This window comes from Cherax quadricarinatus, chromosome 7, assembly GCF_038502225.1.
Source record: "Cherax quadricarinatus isolate ZL_2023a chromosome 7, ASM3850222v1, whole genome shotgun sequence".
Lineage (NCBI taxonomy): Eukaryota > Metazoa > Arthropoda > Malacostraca > Decapoda > Parastacidae > Cherax > Cherax quadricarinatus.
Genome location: NC_091298.1, coordinates 47,823,619 through 47,849,807, shown reverse-complemented (window position 1 = coordinate 47,849,807; position 26,189 = coordinate 47,823,619). Strand labels below are relative to the sequence as shown.

General features: G+C 38.4%; 1 protein-coding gene across 3 annotated transcripts in view; it reads right to left on the bottom strand.

The window, feature by feature from the left end:
* LOC128686850 (zinc finger CCCH domain-containing protein 18-like) overlaps nt 1–26,189 on the bottom strand; it is a 177,131-nt gene that overhangs the window by 22,612 nt on the left and 128,330 nt on the right. For all 3 annotated transcript variants that reach the window (XM_070082415.1, XM_070082416.1, XM_070082414.1), the window contains exons 13-18: nt 16,799–16,861; nt 15,244–15,309; nt 14,634–14,738; nt 7,794–7,972; nt 3,852–3,925; nt 3,581–3,671 (exon numbers count right to left, since the gene is read on the bottom strand). In XM_070082415.1, coding sequence (XP_069938516.1) covers nt 3,581–3,671; nt 3,852–3,925; nt 7,794–7,972; nt 14,634–14,738; nt 15,244–15,309; nt 16,799–16,861 — 578 coding nt within the window. The remainder of the gene's footprint in view (nt 1–3,580; nt 3,672–3,851; nt 3,926–7,793; nt 7,973–14,633; nt 14,739–15,243; nt 15,310–16,798; nt 16,862–26,189) is intronic.

Below are 26,189 nucleotides of genomic sequence, written 5' to 3'. Positions count from 1 at the left end.
TCCCACCATTCAAAACTGATGTTTGACCAGCCAGTTTGCCCTAGTCCCTTAATATATATTACGTTACATTTCAACAATTTCCTCCACTCACTCTGATACAATGTAGTACTCACATAGACTGGACTGGAAGTATGAGATTTGACATGCTGCAGTATGAGCAAGGTAAAAATCTATGAATATGTAATTTTTACATCTGCCATTTCCCACTAAGGCAGGGTGATACAGAGGAGGAAATGCACTTGTTTTCCAGCTGCCTTTCTACAAGGACATGGACATCACAGTCCAATGTTGACTCAATTAACTACATGAGTCCCACCTTACAGTATATGTACTGTACTACACAAATTCTAAAACTCATGACTAGTTAGTCAATTTTCCTGAAACCCTTCACAGATATTGCCTTTTACACATTCTAAGAGCACACAAATCCCATTTCAAACCACTCTCCTCCCCCCCATTCATATACATTATTTATGTGCTTTGAGCTCCTACCTTTTTTTTTTTTTAACAAGTTGGCCATCTCCCACCGAGGCAGGGTGACCCAGAAAGAGAGAAAATCCCCAAAAAGAAAATACTTTCATCATCATTCAACACTTTCACCTCACTCGTACTTAATCACTGCTTTTGCAGAGGCGCCCAGATACAACAGTTTAGAAGCATATCTAAAGATATATAACATAACCCTCCAAACTCCAAACCCCTCCTTTAAAATGCAGGCATTGTACTTCTCATAATCACTTACTGAATACCAATTTACAACCATTCCTTGGATGCTCCCAACACCACATTTTTTGTTCTCAGTTTTTTCCACCCTGTATCATCCAATCATGCTCCTTTCTATTTACATAGCCCTGTCTTAATACCTGTCTGCCATTAGTTTTATTTTATCTCTCACAATACAATATTTTCAAATTTCTCCATACAAAATTCATTGTTTAATATCCATGCCACACACTGATCTTGTATGTTTCCTCTTCTGCTAACCACCACCTAGCCATTGCAACACTTAAAGACTATGCTTTACACCCATACAAAAGCATCTGCAACATTATATGTACTTTGATGCATAACATATTTTGTGCACTCATTGACAAACATCTCTGCAGAGACTCCCCAGCACTCTTGCAACTTTCTTTATCTCATCTATTTTATGATTTATCTTACACTTGACAGAGCCATCTATTCATATGTCCACTAATAAGTAGAGTACAGTACTAATGCCTTCAATCCTGATGTCTAATCTTTCATTACCTATTTTTTCTTTTTCAACAAGTCGGCCATCTCCCACCAAGGCAGGGTGACCCAAAAAGAAAGAAAATCTCCAAAAAGAAAATACTTTCATCATCATCATTCAACACTTTCACCTCACTCACACATAATCACTGTTTTTGCAGAGGTGCCCAGAATACAACAGTTTAGAAGTATATACGTATAAAAATACACAATATGTGTATATCCCTCCAAACTGCCAATATCTCAAACCCCTCCTTCAGAGTGCAGGCATTGTACTTCCCATTTCCAGGACTCAAGTCCGGTTATATAAAATAACTGGTTTCCCTGAATCCCTTCACTAAATATTACCCTGCTCACACTCCAACAGCTCGTCAGGTTCCAAATACCATTTGTCTCCATTCACTCCTATCTAACACGCTCATGCACGCTTGCTGGAAGTCCAAACCCCTCGCCCATAACATCTCCTTTACCCTGTTCCTCCAACTTTTTCGAGGATGATCCCCTACCCCGCCTTCCTTCCCCTACAGATTTATATGCTCTCCATGTCATTCTACTTTGATCCATTCTCTCTAAATGACCAAACCATCTCAACAAACTCTCTTCAGCCCTCTGACTAATACTTTTATTAACTCCACACCTTCTCCTAATTTCCACATTCCGAATTTTCTGCATAATATTTACACCACACATTGCCCTTATTATTCTACTAATTCTCATCACTATATATTTTTTCTGCATTATATTCTATTCCATCTTTAACAAACTATTAAAAACTCCTTTAATAACCTCTGCAACTTTTCTGAATACCACTGTTGTTTGTAAATAATTGTGATAATTCTCACATGAAGCCAGATTTGCTACTTAATACCACAGCTATCCTTAAAGCTTTAAAATTGACTTTTCTAACATTCATATTTCCTCTTTCAAACACCTTTTTGCATTTCAGTTGGCAGTTCACCTCTTAGTCCAATCACAAGCCTTTTTTCAAATTCATAATTGCAACAAACTTCTCATTTACCCTAACATGCAATGAAGCATGTGTGCAGCAGTGCACACATGCTTCAATGCAATCACTTGATCTATAAATTATCTTTCATTTTTTTATCACCTCAGTGATCATACTCTCTTATCTTTCCAATCAATCCTAACAAACACAATTCTGCAATACATTTTATACTTCAGACTATTTGTCTATTCACATCGTCCATTTCCTACCAAGACAGGCTGACTTAAAGAAGATAATCTTTCATCGTTCATTTAATAGCTGTCTTGCCAAAAGCAAGCAGAAATCCCAATTCAAATGACCCTTCAGATCAGAATACAGCCATTCCTTGTAGTTCTAACAGTCTCTTGTGTGACCTCCAGTGTACCAGGGAATCCCACATGCTCTTTCAATCCTTGAGCACCTTCACTTTTTTTTTTTCAAATACACTGAACAAATGCTTCAACTACTCCAACACTTCAATCACACTTTCAGCATTTCAGGTGTAATCCTGTTCACTCATGCCACTTTGACTGCTTTCACGTTTCTTACTGTTTCTCTCACACTCTTCAGTCTCGCATCCTTCTCTTCATTCATTCTACCAATTCTCCTTCCACCTGAATTTACCCTCCTTTTACCACAAATCTGTGTTACACACTACTCCCACTGCTTTCATTAATATACATCAAACATTTTCCATTTCTTCCTCATCACCTTCTCTCGCATTAGCCAACTTTTCTTCAAACAACTACTCATACCTCTCTCATCATTTTCTTTAGTTTATTCACTTTCCCCTCTTTTTTGGTTGTACCCACTGATACTATTCACCTTGTATACCATCTTCCTACTAAATACTTTACACTCCTCAAGAAACATGTTCAGTAAGCTTTTTTTAACACATTCACATTCCTGTAGTGTGTATGATTCCTGCCTCTTTCTTTCCCCTCCTTCCCTCCATCCACATGAACCGCATATGAAAAACATGTATGTTTTATACACTCAGTTTGTGCAGTTATCATATGAATGTCTTATATCACTTTACTGGACAATAAAAAACATTTCCTTCTGGGGTAAATGTGTGTGAATATCCAATTTGAATATGTATGTTGATTCCAAATTCAGAACTGACCTATCAAAGTCAAAAATTTTCATTAGAGAAAACTAATTTTCATGCATTATTAAAAAATCCGGCACTGTTTGTTGATTTTTTTCATAAAACAATTTTATAAACTCAAAACAATTTTAGTATATATTACATACAGCATTCAATTTAATTATCCCTAAAATTTAAGAAAATTTTCCAAGGCCCTGTGCTTTCCTTCATTTCAGTCACTACAGTATTAAAAGTCATGTTCAAATACTTACTGTCATCATCTTGTGGCAAAACAGGTTTGTCGAGGCGCTTAAGGGCTGGTCCCTTCAGAGTTAACTTGATTTGTTGCTTCTGGCCAGAGAGCTACAAAACACATTCTTACATTATTTAAAACAGACACTGAGCAGAAAGATATAATTTACTATATACAATAATACTCACACTAATCAGGTAATTTCTATTGAGATCATTAACTGGATACAGACCATAGTTACCACACTATAATTAGATAATCTACTACAATACTTCCCCCTCACCCCTTACCTTCATTGGGTCCATGGCTTTACTCTTAGCTTGTCCATATGAAACAGTTCCCTGAGTCATCCGTCGCTTTTCACCTAATAAACAATATGGTAGCAAGATTTAGAACTGAATTGAAAGATAAATTTGATAGCCATCAAAAAATGAAAACAGGAAATAGAATTATTATTGTTAAAATCTTGGGAAAGTGCAAAACCTGTAGGGGTCATACAGCACCAGGTTAATCATTAAGAACAAAAACAAAAGGCTGAAGTTCCTTTAGTAGCTTATAAAAGACTTCATGATCAGATATTTCTCTTGTAAAACATATATCTAAAATTATCAATAGTTTTTATTATCTATTTACAAGTAATGTTGAAGTTACTGAAGACATTATTTGTCCATAAGTAATTTTAAACTAATTCCAGAGTGAAATGCTACTAGACAAGTTTGATACTGATTGTAATAAAAAATTAAACCATGAGACTAACCTCATATTATTTTAGTTCAAGTAAGCTATCAAGAAAGATTTTCACATGGATTTTTTTTTACACACTGGCCATCTCTCAGTGAGGCAGGATCACCCAAAAAAAAACTTTCACCATCATTCACACTATCAGTCTTGCCAGAGCCCACAGATACAACAGATCAGATGTCACTCCAAACAGCAAATGTCCCAAACTCCTCCTTCAGAGTGCAGGCACTGTACTTCCCACCTTCAAGAGTCTAATCTGGCTAATCAGTTTCCCTGATTCCCTTCACAAAATGTTACCTTGTTCATGCTCCAACAGTTCATCAGGTCCCAAAAACCATCTGCCTCCACCCACTCCTATCTAACACACTCACACATGTCTGCTGGATGTCCAAGTCCCTTGCACACAAAACCACCTTTACCCCCTTCTTCCATCCTTTCCTAGGATGATTATAGATGCCATATTTTTCCTTTATTTTATTAAATTTTAATAATTTATAAAAATTATACAAGGCCTAGACCTATCATTATAGTAGAAGAGTCAGCCTCAAGAGAGACAAATTTATAATATATCTTAGAGGAAATTACTTTTAATTTAAAAATTATTTTGTTACTTAAATTGAATGTCATCACAAAACTGAAAGTTCTTTTTTATAAATATCTTTTATAAATATTTTATCACAGAAACATTATTAATAATTAGGATGGCAATATTTAGTGACAAATGTTAAAGTTGAACTACAGGTCCTCCATCACAAATCCGGCATCATTGGGCCCTGTAGTGTGCCGGATTACTGAGTTTGCCGGAATACAGAGTGGTTAGGTTAGAATACACTTAATAAAATTAATCAACTTGACTTACACAAAGTTCACTGAACATCGGCAAAAATCGAACATTTCCGCTACTTTGAGCTTAATTTCAAGGTACTTTTCGTCATGAAAGCAATCAAAATCATATCTATTTCTGTAATATAGCTTCCATTCTATCAAATGAGACCAAAAAAACGAGAATACAACCATAAAAACCACGTGAAAATATACCGCAAAGTGGCGCCTAATGACTGAAAAGTGAACTCCCTTATTTATCGTCCGTCTTTTTTATTTTTGTTGTACGTTAAGAAACATCTTTCCATCATATATTGCCCAAGTTTCAATAAGACAGCCCAACAAACAACTGAGAAAAAAAAATATTTACCAAAAATCATATATGGCAAGCCCAAGCCAGGTACTGGAAATAAGCCACTTTGTCCGACTTTTTTGGGTTATCCTAGGTTCTCTATACATACACTGCTATGTATGATAATCTATGTAACTGTATTTGTGTATACCTGAATAAGCTTATCCTAGGTTCTCTATACATACACTGCTATGTATGATAATCTATGTAACTGTATTTGTGTATACCTGAATAAGCTTACTTATTTACTTACTTCTAGTCTGTCGACTGAGTACAGTACAAGAAACCGCCCATTCACTTATTTCAACCACCCAATATAGTGATCAGAAATTGGCAATTTGGCCAATTTCACACAAATTTCAACATATGCCAATTTCAAAATAGGGTCCAGAATAAACACTGCAGACATTCCTGGCACTAAAATAACATTTTCTCTGTTCATTAGTCACGGCTCCAGGTCTCTCTTATATTACTCTTGCTTTCCATTTGGAATTTTTTTCACAAAAAAAAAAAAAAAAAATAGAAGATTTACTGTTATGCAGACTGCTGCATTATTGTAATAATTGTATAAATAATGTCAACCCATTCTTGACTGCGTATTGAAATTTGAACTGGCAGGCGGACAGAGTAAACAAATGACGGTGACGTCATTTGTTTACTCTTGAGCTTCGCTAAAGAATAGAACATTTTCACTACTGTGAGCACAATTTCAAGGTACTTTTCGTCATGAAAGCAATCAAAATCATATTTGTTTCTGTAATATATCTTTCATTCTATCAAATGAGACCAAAAAACAAGAATATAATCATAAAAACCATACAAAAATATACCGCTAAACGGCCGCTAATGGCTGAGAAGTGAACTCTGCTATTGATGGTCTGATTTCTTTCATTTTTGGTGTACGTTAAGAAGTATCTTTCCATCATACATTGCCCAAGTTTCAATAAGATAACCCAAGAAACAATTGAGAAAATAACAATAATAATAATAATAATAATAATATCTTTATTTATTACACATCCATGGGGAAGTGGAACAGAATTCTTCCTCCGTAAGTCATGCATGTTGTAAGAGGCGACTAAAATGCTGGGAGCAAGGGGCTAGTAACCCCTTCTCCCGTATAAATTACAAAATTTAAAAAGAGAAACTTTCGTTTTTGTTTTGGGGCCACCCTGCCTTGGTGGGATATGGCCGATTTGTTGGAAAAAAACAAAAAAAAAACATGTACAATGTATACAGGCCTAGCTGACATCAGTGACATACTACTATATAGAAAGCCGCTTGTTATGCAGAGTATTTCAAGCAAATTAGGTCAGTATCCCAGGATAACACCCACACCAGTCGGCTAACACCCAGGTACCCCATTTACTGATGGGTGAACATAGACAACAGGTGTAAAAAAAACACGCCCAATGTTTCTACCCAAAAATCATATATGGTTAACCCAAGCCAGGTACTAGAAATAAACCACACTGTCTGACTTTTTTGGGTTATCCTAGGTTCTCTACACATATGGTGCTGTGTGTGATAATCTATATAGAGAAAATAACTTTTTTGTTTTGGGTTTATGGTGCAGTATGAGTGTATATAACAGTTAGCCATGTGCTATACTCTGTTTTCTCTAATATAAGCCCCCAAGACAGGGATAGGAGAATGGTACTTGTATTCCATATCCTCATCATACCTCAGTCGAACTGCTCGGTATTATGCCAAATATTATTCATTCTGGAGTATTTAACATGTTTTATGTTATTTATATTGTTTATTATGTCATATTAGATCAATTATGATAGGCAATAAACTGTAGTGTTGATATTAGCGTAATAATAAAGCATATTCTCCTGCATTGCGAGACTGAGCTCATGGCAACCGACAGTGGCTTCAAAGACAATGTACTGTGTAGGTGCTTTACACAACAAGAAGCATTTCTTTTATTCATTGAAACCATGCCTAGGGCTTAAAGTAAGCAGGTTATAACAAATGGAGAAAAAGAAATTAGAATGACTTATGCAGCAAGTAGCGCTACCAAACAGTACCAGCAGGTTGGTGTGGCGACCCTGGAAATTTGAAATTACGCTAGACAAAATTAGTGCCGAATAACTGAAGGAACCGAATAACTGATTGCCGGATTTGTGATGGCAGACCTGTACTTACAAAAAATAAATCAACTACAAAAGAACCAATACAATTGAACACAATATAAAAACGAATGATTTATGCTCAGCATGACACACGGGATGCACGATGGTACAAATCCACACGTCATACACTGAATATTGCCAAAACACTACAACTAAAAGGAGAGATCTTGTAATACTTCTTCTTCGGCTCTCCACACTGGAGGCTGAGCTACTGCGGGAGTAACTAGATCGAGATCGAGAGCGAGATCTAGATCTGGAGATGCTTCGACCTCTGGATCTTGATCTTGATGTGGCAGAACTGGATCTAGAGGCAGATCTAGATCTTGAGCGACTCGAAGAAAATGTTCTACCAACTCTGGAAACAGGAATAATAATTAATATTTGACAAGAGTGTGTTATATACTGTAACAATAGTTTTGCATACAGAAAAGGGACTACTAAATTCAAGGGTCCACTGTATTTGCCTCATCTGAATTATTTTGTATACTCATTATACGTACAGTATGAGGATAATCATACAGTATAGGAGGGCCTTGCAAATACAGCACCCTCTTTTCAGAGTTCCACATTTTCACTGGTTTTCAATTGAGCCACTGTTCATTATGTTTGGCATTTTTACCGCTTTTCCACTATTATCATACAACAGTTGCATAAGGGAAAGATGACCAGCGCAGCATTTTAAGGTTAGTATTGTATGTATGTACTGTGCATTTTTTTTTTTAACACATCGGCAGTCTCCCACCAAGGCAGAGTGGCCCAAAATAGAAAAACTTTCATCATCATTCACTGTCACTGTCTTGCCAGAGGCATGTTTACACTACAGTTATAAAACTGCAACATTAACACCCCCTCCTTCAAAGTGCAGACACTGTACTTCCCATCTCCAGGACTCAAGTTCGGCCTGCCGGTTTCCCTGAATCCCTTCATATAAATGTTACCTTGCTCACACTCCAACAGCACATCAAATTCTAAAACCCATTTGTCTCCATTCACTCCTATCTAACACAGATAGTGCGAACACATTGTTAGGCATTTTAGACTCATTCGATAATGGAAAAAATGGCTCTTTTCCACCCACCAGTGATTTTTGCTTATCGTTCGTGGTTACAAATCTTTAAGCTGTGTGAAAAGGACCCTCCTGTACTTGACAAGCCTCAATGGTAAACAACTTAAGAGATGTAGGTTATATGTAGGAGAGCAATGTAAAGAATGAAAAAAATTGCTATTTAAATAGAAAAAGAACAAGGATATTATGATACTAACAATCACAATTAGAAATGAATAAAACTAAAAAATCTATAAATAATGATTAGTTCTAACAACTGTCACCAGGAAATAGCCACAAACTGTTATAATGAGAGGGAAGTGCTAAAACTACTTAGGTCATACAGTGCCTAAAGACTTGCAGCTGTAACCAAGTTTAATCCAAGTAGGAAAGGGGGAGGTAGCTCCAATTCCTTGGGCACCAGTAGGAAGGCACCACTTTCAAAAAGATGACTACAATGCCCTAAAGCAATACTGTACTGAGCTGTATAGGATCCCCAAACAATGTTGATACACAAAACCAAAATCATGATGTCAGGATGCTGAGAGTGAGAGACTAACTTAAGTTAACATGTCAATACATTATTTTATTTTTTAACAACCTGGTCATCTCCCATTGAGGCAGGATGACCCAAAAAAGAAGCACTTTAACCATCATTCACACTATCACTGTCCTGCCTGAGGCACGCAGATAAGACAGTTTAGATGTCCCTCTAAACAGCAGATTTCCCAAACTCTTCCTTTAGAGTGCAGGCAATGTATGGGTCAATACACAAATAACCTGCACATAGGAGAATGAAACTTACGATGAGATGAAGTTTCGGTCTGAACTGGACTGAAATATCGTCATAAGTTTCGTTCTCCTATGTGTGGGTTATTTATGTACTGTTCCAGTCACAGTATTGTGCCTTTTATTCTTTCTGTCTTTCTGCATGGGTCATTCAGCAGAAAGATTGGTGGCTCAATCCTGCTCCAGGAAATTGAGAGAGAATCACTGTGGTACTCTTGAAGCATTACATGAATAAGTAACCCCAAAAGTAACAAACAGATTACATACTAAAAAATAGGACATTACATTATTCCATGAAGTGAATTAGTATGAACATGGCAAAGATGTGTCCCTACCTTCAATTCAGGTTTCTAACAGCTCCTCTAATTGCCAGTATTATGGCAAAGTGTTAAGCATGGAGAGGTTAAATAGCACCTAGGAAAATTTTGCTCAAAAAAATATAAATTTTGCCTCTCCTCATTCTACCCTCTCCATCTCCTAGGAAAACAAGAGCTGCCAAGACAATGATGATACTCTACAAGTAGCTTGTTCTTTCCAGGCAGCTGGAATGTTGCTGCACACTAACAGCCTCCTTCTCTGCTGTTAACAATAGCTATCCCTTATTTTGATAAACAAAATTATTTTTAATAACAATGATCTCCCACAGACTAATAACAATGTTCTTCCAGAGACTAATAACAAAAGTTCCTAAACATCTGCAGAGAGGCTACAGATAATTAAATCTATATAAGATATCGTACAGTCCCAAAGCTTGAGTGCTAAATATTTTTATGAAATTTTGCTGATACGTTGTTTAAACTGACTTAAAACAAGCACCATCCCATAAAAATTAAATTATTAGTTCATAAAACAGTCATCAGGAAACTATGAAGCAATATCACAACTGTATTTGTTATGGCTCCCCAAGAATATGTATCATAAATAAATTGAAAGCACTTTTTAAAAATCATCCTTGAATCACATAAAGATATGTGTAACCAATGTGACATTTTACTGTGGTAATGTTTCGGTCTCCAGGAGCTTTGTCAAGCTTAACAAAGCTCCTAGAGAGCTCCAGTCACGTTAGCTGCATGTGTCCTTTTACCTAACACACTGTTGGTAATTCTACAAACATTATTACCATTCTTGAAATAGCAATATATTTTTTAAACATAGTGACCATTTTCTACCTAAAAAGGGTTGCTCCAAAGTAGAAAACACATTCACTACCACTCAGCTTAGTTTTTTTTTTTTTCCAAAAGTTCACAGACATTATAATTCATATGACTCTCCTAACCGTTATATCAGTACCCATCCTACTGAGTGCAAGCACTGAACTTCCTGCCTCCAGAACTCATATTCCACTAGCAATTATTACATGAAATTTTTTTTAGTTAATACAGTGGACCCCCGGATTTCATAGTCGTTGGATTTCCTAATATTCGGATAATGTTTTTTCATCAAAATATTGGCTCTGTGATCATCATTTAGCTCGGTAACAGTCATTCATCCCAAACGCGTCTGAGCAGCCTGACACACCATTTACAGTCAGTGTCACTGTTTATCAGCCAGTGAGCACGATCCCATGCGTTCATACGATACATTTCGTAATATTCCATTCATTTTAGTGCTTGCAACTGATAAATAAACCACCATGGGCCAAAAGAAAGCTCCTAGTGCCAGCCCTTTGGTAAAGAAGGCAATAAATACGAAAGAATTCAAGGAAGAATACACCAGCCAAGGTACTTCCCCACACACACCAGCCAGGGCACTTCTCCACACACCAGCCAGGGTACTTCCCCACACACATGATTTGATTTGAGTGGGACTTGCACATGAGTGAATAGAATTATCTAAGTTTATTGCTTGGGAAGCATTGAAAATTGGTTTGGGCAAATATGATTCTGTTAGTGGGATGGTTTGTGAAGGACCTGCCTAGTATGGGCCAACACGTCTGCTGCTGTGTTCCTGCTTTCTTATGTACACCAGCCGGGGTAATTCCCCCACACACACCAGCCAGGGTACTTCTCCACACACCAGTCAGGGCACTTCCCCACACACCAGCCAGGGTACTTCTCCAAACACACGATTTGATTTGAGTGGGACTTGCGCATGAATGTATAGAATTATCAAAACTTATTGCTTGGGAAGCATTGAAAATTGGGTTGGGCAAATACGATTCTGTTAGTGGGATGGTTTGTGAAGGACCTGCCTAGTATGGGCCAACAAGCCTGCTGCAGTGTTCCTGCTTTATGTTCTTATGTACACCAGCTGAGGAAATTGCTTCAGAAGAGGAGAGAGAGAGAGAGGGAAGAAGGTGCCTTCTTCAAAGATTAAGGACATTTGTGCAAAGTGGAGTGAGGTGCAAACATATGTGGAGGAACATCACCCTAACCCTCTCCCCTCCTCCCATCTTCCATACACCAACAAGAGTCTTTAGTAAAGGCAAGTGTGATACTATTGTTTTATATTCGATTTCTCATTCTTTTCTGTATGTAAATCTATATTTAATTTTTAAAAAAATAATTTTTGTTAATACTTTTGGGTGTCTGGAATGGATTAATTGGATTTACATTATTTCTATGGGAAAAATGAATTCAGAAATCGTCAGATTCGAGTTTAGTCACTCTCTCTGGAACGGATTAATTACAATAACCGGGGATCCACTGTACTACCTCTCTTCACTTAACAATGGGATTCTGTTCCTAAGAGCAAGTGAGGAGCATACTATATTGGTAGTAGATTTGTGCCAACCATCTTCAGATATTTTTTTTTATGTCACTTGTGTACCGTTTATAACATTTGTGGTATATTTTAAAATGTTTAAACAGTAGTATACTGTAATAAACAGAATAGAGGAAATTAGCTCTAATATGCATTATTCAGGTTTGCATACTGGTTGGAGAGCTGGTCGTAAATCCAAGTGGTCAGTAAACGAGTACGTCGCTAAGTGAGGAGAGGCTGTATGAGATTACGACTCTGAGTACTCATGATTATTTCATCTCAGTCATGTACTGTGCCCATCCAATCATAGCAAACAAAAACTCACCACTTCCATATATAGTACTCTGTACTGATGACGGAGTAAGGTTAAGTTACATTAGAATACTATGAGTCGAGTTTCATTAGGTTAGGTTATGTTTCTTACCATATGAACAAAAAAAATTATCTTTATGGTAAAACCCACCAAATACTGAACTACCTTGCCTGAAGTGCATCAAAAATCACAATTCAAATGACCCTCGAAACTACACTTCTCCTACCCTTACTGCCGAGTGCAAAAACTGTACCACCCACCTACTGGACTCAAGTCCGACTAACTGGTTTCCTTCAATCTCTTTGTAAATGTTACCAAGCTCACACTCTAGCAGTACCTTAAACCTTAAAATCCACTTGTGTCCATTCACTCCATTCTAACACTCATGCACTCCTGCTAGATGCTCAAGCCCCTACAACTTAAAACCTTCTTCAGCCACTGCCTACTTGCTTCCTCAAGGTGGCCCCTACCCCTCCTTTCTTCTACCATGGCTTTATATATCCTCTTTGTAATCCTCACATCATCCAATTTCTGCACTCCTAATTCTCTGCGTAATACTCAACCATACACTGCTAAAATAAAAAATGGTTATAATATTAACCATTAATTTTTAAACGGGTTGAGGGGTAAGCCAGAGGAAGGCATCGGTCAGATGACCAAAAGCTCCAGTGGCAGGTCATCATCTGACTAAGACCTGTGTCAAGAAACACTCGTCTTGCTTCCTGACAAACCTAACCACACACTGCTGGCAAACTTGAAATGATTATTTGCAACTGGCTTAAGCTAAATAATTAGGCTTATATATTCAAATAAGACAAACCAGAACATCATGTAGTATTAAGTAATATGTGTGTAAAATATGTAATACACAACAGCTAGTTGTGTAGATTTATCATTTGGAGAATAACTCTCCCTAACACCAAACAGAGATAGTTTTCCAGACAAAAGTAAATTCGATTCAGTACTTCTTTAAGTTAATATCCAATATGAGGCAATGATGAATGAAGGAAGAACATTAAAGATAAGATAAACAGACAAAAAAACGTTATCTATGGAGGCAAAGAAGGGAATGTATGAAAGTATAGTAGTACCAACACTCTTATATGGGTGTGAAGCTTGGGTTGTGAATGTAGCAGCGAGGAGGCGGTTGGAGGCAGTGGAGATGTCCTGTCTAAGGGCAATGTGTGGTGTAAATATTATGCATAAAATTCAGAGTGTGAAAATTAGGAGAAGGTGTAGAGTTAATAAAAGTATTAGTCAGAGGGCTGAAGAGGGGTTGTTGAGGTGGTTTGGTCATTTAGAGAGAATGGATCAAAGTAGAATGACATGGAGAGCATATAAATCTGTAGGGGAAGGAAGGCGGGGTAGGGGTCGTCCTCGAAAAGGTTGGAGGGAGGGGGTAAAGGAGGTTTTGTGGGCGAGGGGCCTGGATTTGCAGCAAGCGTAAGTGAGCGTGTTAGATAGGAGTGAATGAAGACGAATGGTATTTGGGACCTGACGATCTGTTGGAGCGTGAACAGGGTAATATTTAGTGAAGGGATTCAGGGAAACCGGTTATTTTTATATAGCCGGACTTGAGTCCTGGAAATGGGAAATACAATGCCTGCACTCTACAGGAGGGGTTTCGGGATATTGGCAGTTTGGAAGGATAAGTTGTGTATCTTCATAGGTATATGCTTCTAAGCTGTTGTGTTCTAAGCACCTATGCAAAAACAGTGATTATGTGTGAGTGAGGTGAAAGTGTTAAATGATGATGAAAGTATTTTCTTTTTGGGGATTTTCTTTCTTTTTTTGGGTTACCCTGCCTCGGTGGGAGACGGCCAACTTGTTAAAAAAAAAAAAAAGACAGACAGAGGTGTTACTGGGAAATTGCTAACTCTTCAAAGAAATCTATGATACCAAGTTATATTATTCATGCATCAAGTTTAAAACAATAGAATTAAAGTATTGCCAGATAAAGAGATCAGTTATAAAAATCCCAGTAGAGCTACAAAGAGCACAAGCAACAGCGTAATAATTTGCTCTTAAACTGTGTGTACCAAGTCTAAATCACTCTGGTCATCAATATCAATGACAATAATAATTTTATCAGAAACAGTAACAGTGGGGTTACAGAGCTAAGTCTTAAGTTAACCATCACAAAATGATAAAATAGCACCATCTTACCTTCCTCTTGGTCGTGAGCCAGATCTAGATCTAGATCTGGACCTGGATCTGGACCTGGATATACTGTGGTTGCTGTCTTTTCGTATGCGACCAAATCTGTCAACTCTGAAAGAAAGAAAACTACCTATATATCTATAAAAGATGACACAACTTAATGAATGATTCTGGTTCAATCTATGTCAAAGTACCTTAGTCATAAAACTGACAAGATGTTGAACAAATAAAAATCCTTTCTTTCATCCTTTGATAGCTCACTCCTCTTGAGAGCTCATAGTTTTGAAAATGGCCTTATATGGAATTTTCTCTAAACAGTTAAATGATTTTTATATGTTCACAACTTTTGAAAAGGCATGTAAAATATATTCATCAAACTATTACAGGTCGCTATCAATTAGCGACTTCTGAAGGAGACCCTGACACAACTGCTTCTTAAACAACTGTACAAGTGAAGCAGTCACCTATTGTAATGAAAAACAATTCATACAAGTTAAAACATTTCTCTTAAAAAAAAAAAAGAGAGAAAAATAACTTTGAGAGCCTATCATTTAATGGTAATATCTACAGTAATTTCATATGGCTTCAAAACATTAAACAGACCCCACACACACACCTCTCCCTTACAGCAACTTTGGTCGGTTTAGTTTCTTGTCGTGGTGGTGGTGATGGAGGCAGAGGTCTGAGGACAGAATATTTTGTAGAAGCCGATTTAAGGAAAATGTGAAAGAATATCTAAATGATAGAGGAGCCTAATTTTGAGTACTGGTTTATTCTATTAATTACCTCCATAAAACAAATCATATCATCATTGCCAAATTTCCAACTCTCAAAAGAATGTTACACAGTCTATGCAAATTTATTGAATTATAATTTAGCAAGGGTAAGATTTGGGAGAAAAAATTATTTATAGACAGGAAAATAAACAACAATGTCAGTGAAGACAAAAATATACATATGCACACTAGGTTCTTTACACAATTCAATTTACTGCCACGCTAATAGCTTTTATCCTACCTCGGTACATTTCACAGTCTAGCCCTATCTATGGTACACTACCTCTCTCCAAACTGACAATTATATTCAACTACCTCAGTTCATTTACAAGACCAACCTGAATATATTACCACTCTCCACACTAAACATCCACAACAATTGACTACTTCAGCACATTTCAAAGCTCAACACTAAAGTACAGCAATAGTAGCCCCTTAGGATGTAATCCATAACAGTTGATTAACATCTAGGTATTAGTAGTATTTTGTGTCATTTAAGATAACTTAAAAATAAATAAAATCTGGAGGGATAAAATTCCACATGCCATGATCAGTATGGACCAAATTCATTTGGTGCATGTGTTATGTTATTTTTTGGTAAAAAGTAAGTCAAGAAAGGATGATTTTTTCTTCCTGATTTTGGTAGCGTTAACTATGTAGGAACAATGATCGACTTTTTCTTAGACCAAAATCATTTCTTTATTGTATATGGTCATTTGGTGCATGAGTAGTAAGCTCATACAAGAATCTGTACATAACAGTAAATCAACAAATGTGGGTTTTCCTAAACCAGTGCAGGTCGGACCACTCTCTATGCCTCTTGGAACTCATGCTGGCTGGAGTAAAGTATATGATCCACAATATGTTATACCCCAGCCTCTCTTCAAAGCACCTCTATCTAGAACACACACTATTGAATTTCATGGTTTAAAACTATATGATACTAGATCAAGAATATTACTGTCCCAGCCAACATCTCCAATTACAACATTGGTGTTCATGGAAAAATCAGATTCACTTAAGAGTGAGAGTAAAATTCACTGAAAGACCATGTGTTTGGTTTCACCTCAGCAATGTAGAGAATGCACAGTTGCCCAAATATCAAATTAAATTCTCTATCTTCCTAATATTCAAACTTGAAATATTATACACAGTGCCACAGAGAAAATAGCAGACATACAAACAAACCCATGTTAGGACAATTAAAATAAACCTGCATACAGAATCTGAATTTACACAAAGACCATTGGAGTCTAAATCATCCCTGCCAGCCTTACAGATGTCTTAATCTTAAGATGTACACCTAATACTGAAGGTAGTCCAACAGCATAACAATCACCAAACATGTGGCTGATCTACCTTACAAACAACTAGCAATTGAGATGTTTCACTCACCTCTCCCTAATGGGAATCTTGGGTGGCTTAATGTCTTGTTGGTGGAGTGGCGTAGGAGGGGGTCTGAGAAAACAGATAAGCACTTTATAGCTCAATGGTAAACCTAAATTTAATTCTGACAAGTATAGTGAGTGATGACACTCCAACCACTCACAAGGACAAAGCAGATTAGGTAATACAGCATAATATATGGAGGGCAGTAATCTTTGTACACAGCCTGACAATGATGCAGGGCAAAACATAACATTGTCCAAATATTTAAAACTTGAAGGTATGTTGTGATTAGTTGCCCCCTTTAATACTGTTCATATTAAAAAGTGGAGAATATTTGAATACTGAACATGTACTATACCTTTATTTCAATTTATTCTTTTTTTTTTTAAACTACCTAAACTAAATACCATTTTCTCATAAAAAGTCTGTTATTCTTATGTTCATCGTTTTTCACTGAAAAGCTGTAAAATGTACTTGGGTAAGATCCAGATATCTTTCAGTGAGAACCATGGAAGATCCACATTGGAATGTTATGCTATACCTCATTTCTGATAATATTAGATGCTTTATTAAGCCCTCATTCACCTCCGCTCAAATGGTTGTTGCCCAAATGTTTTGTTGCTCAGGTGGTTAGCTGAGGCCCACATAATTCACCCCAATCCAGTTGCCATCTTACTTTAGTGGTGCACAGATCACACCTTCACCTTGTAAATATTTCCACAGCCTTTGTCATGACTGGCTAGGCTCTGGTAGGCTCTGAGGCTGTCTTCAAGTTTTGTAGCAGTCCCTAATGCTTTTCCAGATTGTCTCTAGGAGTAGGCTATTTGTTCAGCACACAGTGCTGCTTATGTTTGTAATGGCTACTGACCTTGTTCATCCTCAGATAGATTCACTCTAGTACTGGGATCCTTACATACATGTTGTGTATGCCAACTCTTTGTCCTTGGTCCCCTTCCTGCGCTATGACTGGCAAGCAGTTGTGTTAGTCACCAGGCAGAACACAGAGTCCATCACTTGGTTTTCATGTTTTGTGGCTTCAGACCCCTGAACTTGGGTAGTGATGCTTAATTTTTCTCAGGTGATGCAAGCTATGCATTGGTCATCTGCTAAGCACTGGGATGTCTAGTACACCTTTCCCATGCGCTCTAGGAGGATCTCCAGTGGTGGTTGGTTTCTGTCTACATTCAGGGTGGACAACGTTACCTCCTCCTCCATGCTGCTTCAGAGTTTAGTGGAGGGAATACTCTTGACATATCCCCACAAAGTTCACAGAGCTCTAGTGTCCTCCTCAGCTTTAGTTTTTGGTGTACTAGAAGGAACCTTGGAGAATGTGCTCTTGGTTTTCCTTCTACAGTCCCGACTAACACATGGAACTTACTGATTATTCAACAACTTGTTAAGAAGTGCCTGAATCATTAGTAAAGTTTGGATGAAATTGTGAATGTAGCCAATGACTACAGAATTTGACCCCAATTTTTTTTTTTTTCAACAAACCAGCTGTATCCCATCGAGGCAGGGTGACCTAATAAGAAAAACGAAAATTTTTCTTTTTAAATTTAGTAATTTGCACAGGAGAAGGGGTTACTACCCCATTGCTCCTGGCATTTTAGTTGCCTCTTATGACACACAGGGCTTACAGAGGAAGAATTCTGTTCCACTTCCCCATGATATCTTCTCTAATAGTTGGCTGGCTCTGGTTGTCACCCAGACTATAGGGTATTTACTTTATCTTCTAACTCATAGAAAAAATCTACTCCTTTGTGTAGGAAGCCACTTATTTCCTTCCACTGCACCTTCCTAGGTATCTCCTTATCCATGTGAATAAACTGTAACATCACCGTTCAGGGTCACAAGAGTGAATACTTGATCCAGCTGCCTTCTGGTCAATAGCAGCATGGTGAGGTCACTGGTAATGGCTCCTGGTGGGTTTGGAGAGGTGTGTCTTAAACTTATCCTTTCTCTCCAGTGACATTATGCATTTGATGTGAGTTACTTTCTTGGAAAACGGCCAGCATCCAAGTTCACTTGCTACTCTCCTGCTGGAACCTGCCCCCTTATTCTCTTCGGCCTTTCTCACAATTACATCTTCCCTTCATATGGGTACCTGCTGCATAACTGGTGGTGGGTCCAGGCATGGCAGCACATCTCCTACCTTTGATACCTGATGAAATGATGCTCACGATCCAATGGATGTTCCTCAGACAATATATATGCTTTACCCATCACCTTTGGAGTAACCATCTTCATTTCTGTGACACACTTGAGATGGGTTAGTCTGCTGTGTTTTCTTTACAAATCTCCATCTGGTATTCAAGTCATCTGGAATTCCTGTGACTGGCACCAGTGATGGGACATTATCCTGGACACCTTTCTCTTCACAACTGTGGAGAGCCCTTCACTATGTTTAGTGCAACCTGATAGTGGTAACATCATATTCTCGTAGACAGTAGTCCCTCACACTTCACAGCTGTACTAGGTTCCAAAACCCTGAGGTTTTGGAACCTAGTACAGCTGGTTTTCTTTTTAAAGACAAACAATCAACCTCCTTCCCAATTTATGCCTGATTAGTGTTAACATCACAATCTCAGCACCTCTCCTGGTACGGTATATAGACATGGAGTACCTAATTTTATAGATGGTTGTTGGACACCTTATAAGAGATAACAGGCCTGTATCACAAAAATATTAAAAAATGAATCTTGTAATTTGGTATCATTAAATAGTCCTAAATAATGCAACATATTGAAGTATTTATTACTTTAATCAGAGCTTGCTAAGCCATTTCATGATTGACTATGCCTTAAAAATAACAACATAATTAGAAACAAACATCAAATGTTGTACCATAATTTTTATTTTATTTTCATTTATTTCCATATGAATATTTAACATACCAGTACAGCCTTTCCTCACTTATGACAAAGTTCCGTTCCTAAGACCATGTTGGTAAGCAAATTCGTCGCTAAGTGAGGAGCATACTATAATGGTAGTGGGTTTGTGTCAATCATCTTTGATATTGTTTTAATGAGGAGTGAATGGAGACAAATGGTTTTTAATACTTGACGTGCTGTTGGAGTGTGAGCAAAGTAACATTTATGAAGGGGTTCAGGGAAACCGGCAGGCCGGACTTGAGTCCTGGAGATGGGAAGTACAGTGCCTGCACTCTGAAGGAGGGGTGTTAATGTTGCAGTTTAAAAACTGTAGTGTAAAGCACCCTTCTGGCAAGACAGTGATGGAGTGAATGATGGTGAAAGTTTTTCTTTTTCGGGCCACCCTGCCTTGGTGGGAATCGGCCAGTGTGATAATAATAATAATAATATATATATATATATATATATATATATATATATATATATATATATATATATATATATATATATATATATATATATATATATATATCTCAGTAGTAGTAACCAGTTACCAGTAACCAGTGTACCATTGACTCAACGACCAACCATCTCTGCCTGAGTCACTGTCTGAACTCATATTGTGCTGACCTGACAGTATTCAAAGTCCCTCTCACATATGGGTACTGTGGGCGGCTAGTCAGTCAGTGTTACGAGAGGAGCGAGAGAGATAGGTACGGCTGTAAGGGCGCTACCCACATTATCTGTAATTATATGTACGACCAGCCTACGTGAGTATTTCTTACCTAATCCACATGTCGAACTCCCACATGATAAATGGTGGCACCGGTGTGGAGCGTGGATTTAAGTTTTAAGGGTAATTCAAGACGTTAGAAGCCTGTTTGTGAGTAGCCGGCGGGTCAAAGGTGAACCTCCAGCCAGCCGCTTACCCTCACTCCCACCTCCAGCCTGCAAGCCTGTTGCAGCCGTTTCAAGCTTCCTGGCTTAGTTCGTGTGCTAATTGCTTCAATCTCCGAGGGGTTGACCCGGATTTTGCAATTAAGCCAGTCAGTAAGCCAGACTGTGGAAGTGAACGCCAGTCAGCCTATCATCCAGCCTGTCTCCTGTCATCCACCTGCTCCTCCGTGCTTTGTGCATCGTTACACGTCTTCCAGTCAGCCATTCTCGTGGGGTAAGCCAGTCAGCCAACCCAGCTTCTAACCCAACTGAGAGAGAGAAGTAAGCCACGCAGTAAGAAGTAAGCCAAGTTCCTCTGAAGTATTGTCTATATCGCTTTGTGCTCCCTGTTGGATGCTAAGAGTGGTTTTCACCATTCCTGTGGCATAGTGGCTTATCAAGCCACCTTCGTGGGTAGAGTGGGGTGCGCGCCAGTGCGTCAGCGAGTCTCTCTCACCCACCATACTCTCACCCACCCACCATCAACCACCACCACCAGCCACCCACCTCATCTACCTGTGGTTGTTTGCACCCTTGTACCGGGTCCTAATACTGTTTTGGCTCACATAATTGGTCAAGAGATTGTAGGTGAGCACCAACGATAAAACCCAATTATGGGAGTCCACCGAGAGAGCGCATTTCTTCCGACAACAGTGAGTGTAGGAGGCGTCAGTCATCACCGCGCAGGACAACCTACAACCTACCCTCATCACCAGTAATCACCCGACTACTACAGATTTCACTGATAATTTAGAGACATTTTTCTTGCATTTAAAGACATTTGCGTGTGTGAGACATTTATAGTAAATTTCTTGTGTACTCTAAACCTTGTGTTTTCAGTGTAGACTCAGTATTTCTTTGACTCGTTATTTTTGCAATATTTTTCAGTGTTTTCACTCATCTTATATTTTTTTAATTCTGTGTTTTTTTTATGCTACTCCTGTCTGTAGTAAGTATTATTGTGTAGTGTACCAATCAGTCACTCTGTGTGAAGTGATTCATTTTTTTTATCGTGTATTCTTTCAGCGTTGTATTCTCCAGTAATTGTCATTGTATTTCATGCAGTGATATTCACCCCAGTATACCAAATTATCCATTTATTTCTGTGTGTCTTTTTTTCGTATGCCAGCAGTGTCTCATTCCTCTAATTTTTTTTGCAGACTGTGTACCATTATTTTTGCCAGCAAATTTTTGTCGTATCAGTCACAGCAAGATTTTGTTGTAAGAATATACTAATAATGTTGTGTGCCCCGCCACTGTAAGTGTAACACTACCCGTTTTGTTCCTTTGTTTTATTTTATTCATATTTTTATATTTCTTTGAACAAATTCACTCTTGATGCAATTTCAATTACTTTTAACGTAAAGTGTTTTCCTTACTCTGTTTGAGTAAATTGTTTTGTCTAATTTACAATTAAGAGTTAAAGTGTTCAATCAGTTTTTTCTTCATATTTTAATTTTATTATTTAACCCAAGTTTTCCCAGTGAAACTTTACTACTGCAGTGATTCTACACCTTATTTTGTTGCACTTGTTCTGCAGTGAATTATTTTGTTGCACTTGTTCTGCAGTGAATTATTTTGTTGCACTTGTTCTGCAGTGAATTATTTTCTTTTATTGATATTTTTATGATTTATATTTTAATTTTGTCTATGCATTCTTAGAAAATACTTAAATTTCCCAGTTAACAATTTAGTAATTTTATTTTATACTTTTTACATTGATTTAAAATTTTATTAATGAATTTCTTTATTAGCAAGAGTAAAGACAGCTCATTTGCATTTAATTCAGTCTCCAGTAATATTTTTACTTGTATATTTCAATGTAAATTTTTTCTTGACCAATAGTCCTATAAATTGAGTTGTCCTTCCTCTTGCAGTGTATCTTAGACATTTTTTTATTACTTCTGCAGAATTAGTTGCATCTTTATTTCAATTCTAGAATTTTATATCATTTTTATTGTTCATTATTTTTGCCTTATTTGTTCTCGTGCAACTTTGCCATTATGTCTCACATACCGTCAAGTGATACTTTAGTGAATGTCGACACTCAGACCTCTCAGGCTACTGTTGCCCCTGTCATCAGTCCTCACAGTTCCTTAGCGACTGACAGACCGACCCAGACACCGAGATACTATAGTTATACTCGTGATTCCCTTGATGCGTTACCTTTATTCAATGGCCATGTACATAGTCTTGAAGCATGGTTTGCGGCCATTCGTTCTCGTGCTAGTACTCTAGTTGAAGGTCCTCCTTCAGAGGAAAGCCTTATCAGACTTGCTAAAGAAGCTCTTTATCGATCCCCTGCTGCTGTTCACGTTGTTGATCTCCTTGATATGCGAGACTTCAGGAATCTTACTAAGTGGTCACAATATGAGGAACTGATTCGTTCTTTCCTTGTCCCACTAAAAACAGCTGATCCATATGTCGTTCTTAGGGAACTAGTGAATGCTACACCCATGAGTAATGAATCGTTGAGTGCATTTGCTGTTAGATTAGACAAACTTTTATCATCATTTATCAATGCTGTCCAATCATCATCTTTTCTCCCTGAAGAGGCTAAACCATTTACAGAATCACTTGCTAAAATAGCAGCTTTTGGAGCAATCAAAGAACTAATGCCGCCTGCTTCCGTGTGTGCTTATGAGGCTCATCCTCCAACTGTGACGATGGAACCACTTACAGCCTTAAATCATGTACGTTCCTTGTGCCCCCAGGGTACTTTCCCATGTATTAAAAGTAATTTCACACCTATGCCTCAGTCTGCACCACCTCTTGTTTGCGCCACAGAGACAAATCGTGGTCGTCAACCATCTCAGAGATCACCAAGAACCAGTGTACAGAGTCGTTATACACCTCGTAGTATTCGTAGTACATTCAGTAACCATAGTCGGCAGACTTGTTATAACTGTGGTTTCCGTGGCCATATTGCAATTAATTGTCCTGATAGTTACCCTAAGAGACGTCGTACTGATGATGAGTACCCAGATCTTCCCTACTGTACTTATCATAGAATACATGGACATGACACATCTGAGTGCAATGCTCTCTATAACCTTCAGTACTCTAGGTCTTTCCGTGGTCGTTCCAACCGCAGAACCCGTAGAGGAAACAGATATCGTGATTCTCAAAATAACCAGAACCAGGCTCATTCTTTCAATTCTCAAACTAACCAGAACCAGGCTCGTTCTTCCAATTCGGGGGAATTCGAGCGCCCCAGTCAAACCGTCCCATGGTGACAGTAGGTGATAATGAGTACACCATCCCCGTTCACAATTCCTTTGAAGCCTTAAGCAGTCTCGAGAATGTCAATCCTGCTGATGATGTTGCTTCACATGTCTCTGACGTAGATGATTTTGGGGATGAAGTGGAACAAGTCTTTTCTGATGACAATCCACCTTTTTGTTTGCACATAACTTCCAATGCAACCATAGGCCCTATAGTGCAAGCATCTGTTTATAATGCGCCCGTTCATTTGTTCATGGACTCTGGTGCGCAAGTCAATATTATTAGGTCTAGTTTGTTTAAGGATAAGCAGTTACGACATGTCCTTCTCGTAGAACCGACTCATGTGTCCTCCCTTAGTGGAGTAGCTGGTTCTCACCTGCGTGTCCGAGGTCGGACTTCCCTAACCTTTTCTATCCAAGGTAGAGACTTCACTGCTTCCTTCCTTGTTGTCGACCAGATTACTTTCCCTGGTGACCTTCTACTGGGCTTTGCTTCCATGCGAGACTTACGCATTGTGCTCGACCCTTATCGATGGCATGCCCAAATTGACGACTTGATCGTTCCATTCTGGGGTTACCAGCTTGGATCAGAAATCTGTTATACTGCTGCAGAGTATGATGTACGGATTAAGTCCTTACAAGCTAATGCATTCTCCAGTAGCGTACCCAAGCGGTCAGGCACTGGTAATTCTGTCACTCCCATCAGTGTTCCACCTATACCTTCAGACTTGCAGGATAGTCCGATGCCTCAAGTGTCCGAGGACACTCAGATTGCCTTGAGTGCACAACCTATCCCTGCAATGCCTCCTAGTTCGAGTAGTAGTTTCTCCACAGGGGACGCCTTGTCGGAAAACAATTACTTGCAACTAGTAATGCCATCTCTTGTTGATGTCACATGCCGTCTGCAGAAAGACGTCTCTGTTGCGGCTAGTGCTCTCACTAGAGTGTCTGTAGTTGTTCCTAGTGTTCCAGATGGTGATAACGTCCTAGTTGACAGTGATTCTTGCAAAGTAAAAGGTCTATTTGTTGAACCATCCTTACATGTTGTAAGAGATAGTAAGATCCATTTCTTCCTGGCCAACACTTCTGGTCACAGTGTTCGCCTCAGAGCAAATACCAATCTTGTTGACCTTGTTCACTATCCTTACCCTGTTCAGGTAGAGGATGAGTTGTCACCTGACCAGTGGGTCGGTGCTATTTCTGCCGGGGAGACCTCATCCACTTCACTGGATCAATCTGTTCCACCAGTTGAGGAGAAAGACTTAGCTCCCACTGACTTCCCAGATGAAGTCAAGCGTTTGTTGACTCTGTTGAACAAACGTCGTAAAGCCATTGCTTTACCAGGTGAGAAGATGGGTATAACGAACTTATTGTCCCATCGTATTCCACTTGAACCTGGTACTAGACCTATCTACATACCTGCGTACAGAATGCCTCATTCACAAGTTGTTGTCGCAGAAGAATTGATCAATCAAATGCTTGATGATGGAGTTATTGCACCTAGCAATTCACCTTGGAATGCACCCTTGATACTAGTACCTAAGAAGGATGGTACTTGGCGCCCAGTGATTGACTTTAGGAAGTTAAACGCGAAAACCATTCCAGATCGCTTTCCACTCCCTGTACTGGGTGATCTTTTACGTAATATCGGAGATAACAAAGTCTTTTCAACCCTAGATTTGTTACAAGGGTTTTGGCAAGTCCCTCTTCACGAGGACAGCCAAGAGCTAACTGCATTCTCCACTCCTACAGGTCATTATCACTTCCTCCGTATGGCGTTTGGATTACGATCTTCCCCTATCACGTTCTCAAGGCTCATGACTAATGTCTTTAGAGGTCTCATAGGTAATGCACTTATGGTGTACTTAGATGACGTAATCGTCATGTCTAAAGACGTGGATACACACTTGAAAAGACTTGATGTAGTACTTGGTAAGCTTGAAGAAGCCAATTTAAAGATCAAACTGTCTAAATGTCAATTTTTCAGATCAGAAATTAATTTTCTTGGTCACGTAGTCACTCCTAGAGGGGTTACGACTGACCAAAGTAAAGTAACTGCAGTACTAAATTTTCCAACTCCCAAAACTGCTGATGCCGTAAGATCCTTTGTGGGCTTAGCAGGTTTTTATAGATCTTTCATTGCCAATTTTTCTTCCATAGCTGCTCCTCTAACTGAGTTGCTTAAGAAAGATGCTCCTTTTGTTTGGACCTTCCGTCAAGAAAGAGCATTCCAAACTCTAAAAGAAAAGCTAACATCTGCTCCAATTTTGAAATTTCCAGATTTTTCTAAGCCTTTCTATCTGACAACTGATGCTAGTTCAATTGGCATAGGTGCCGTACTAGCTCAGAAGACCGATGGCAAGTACA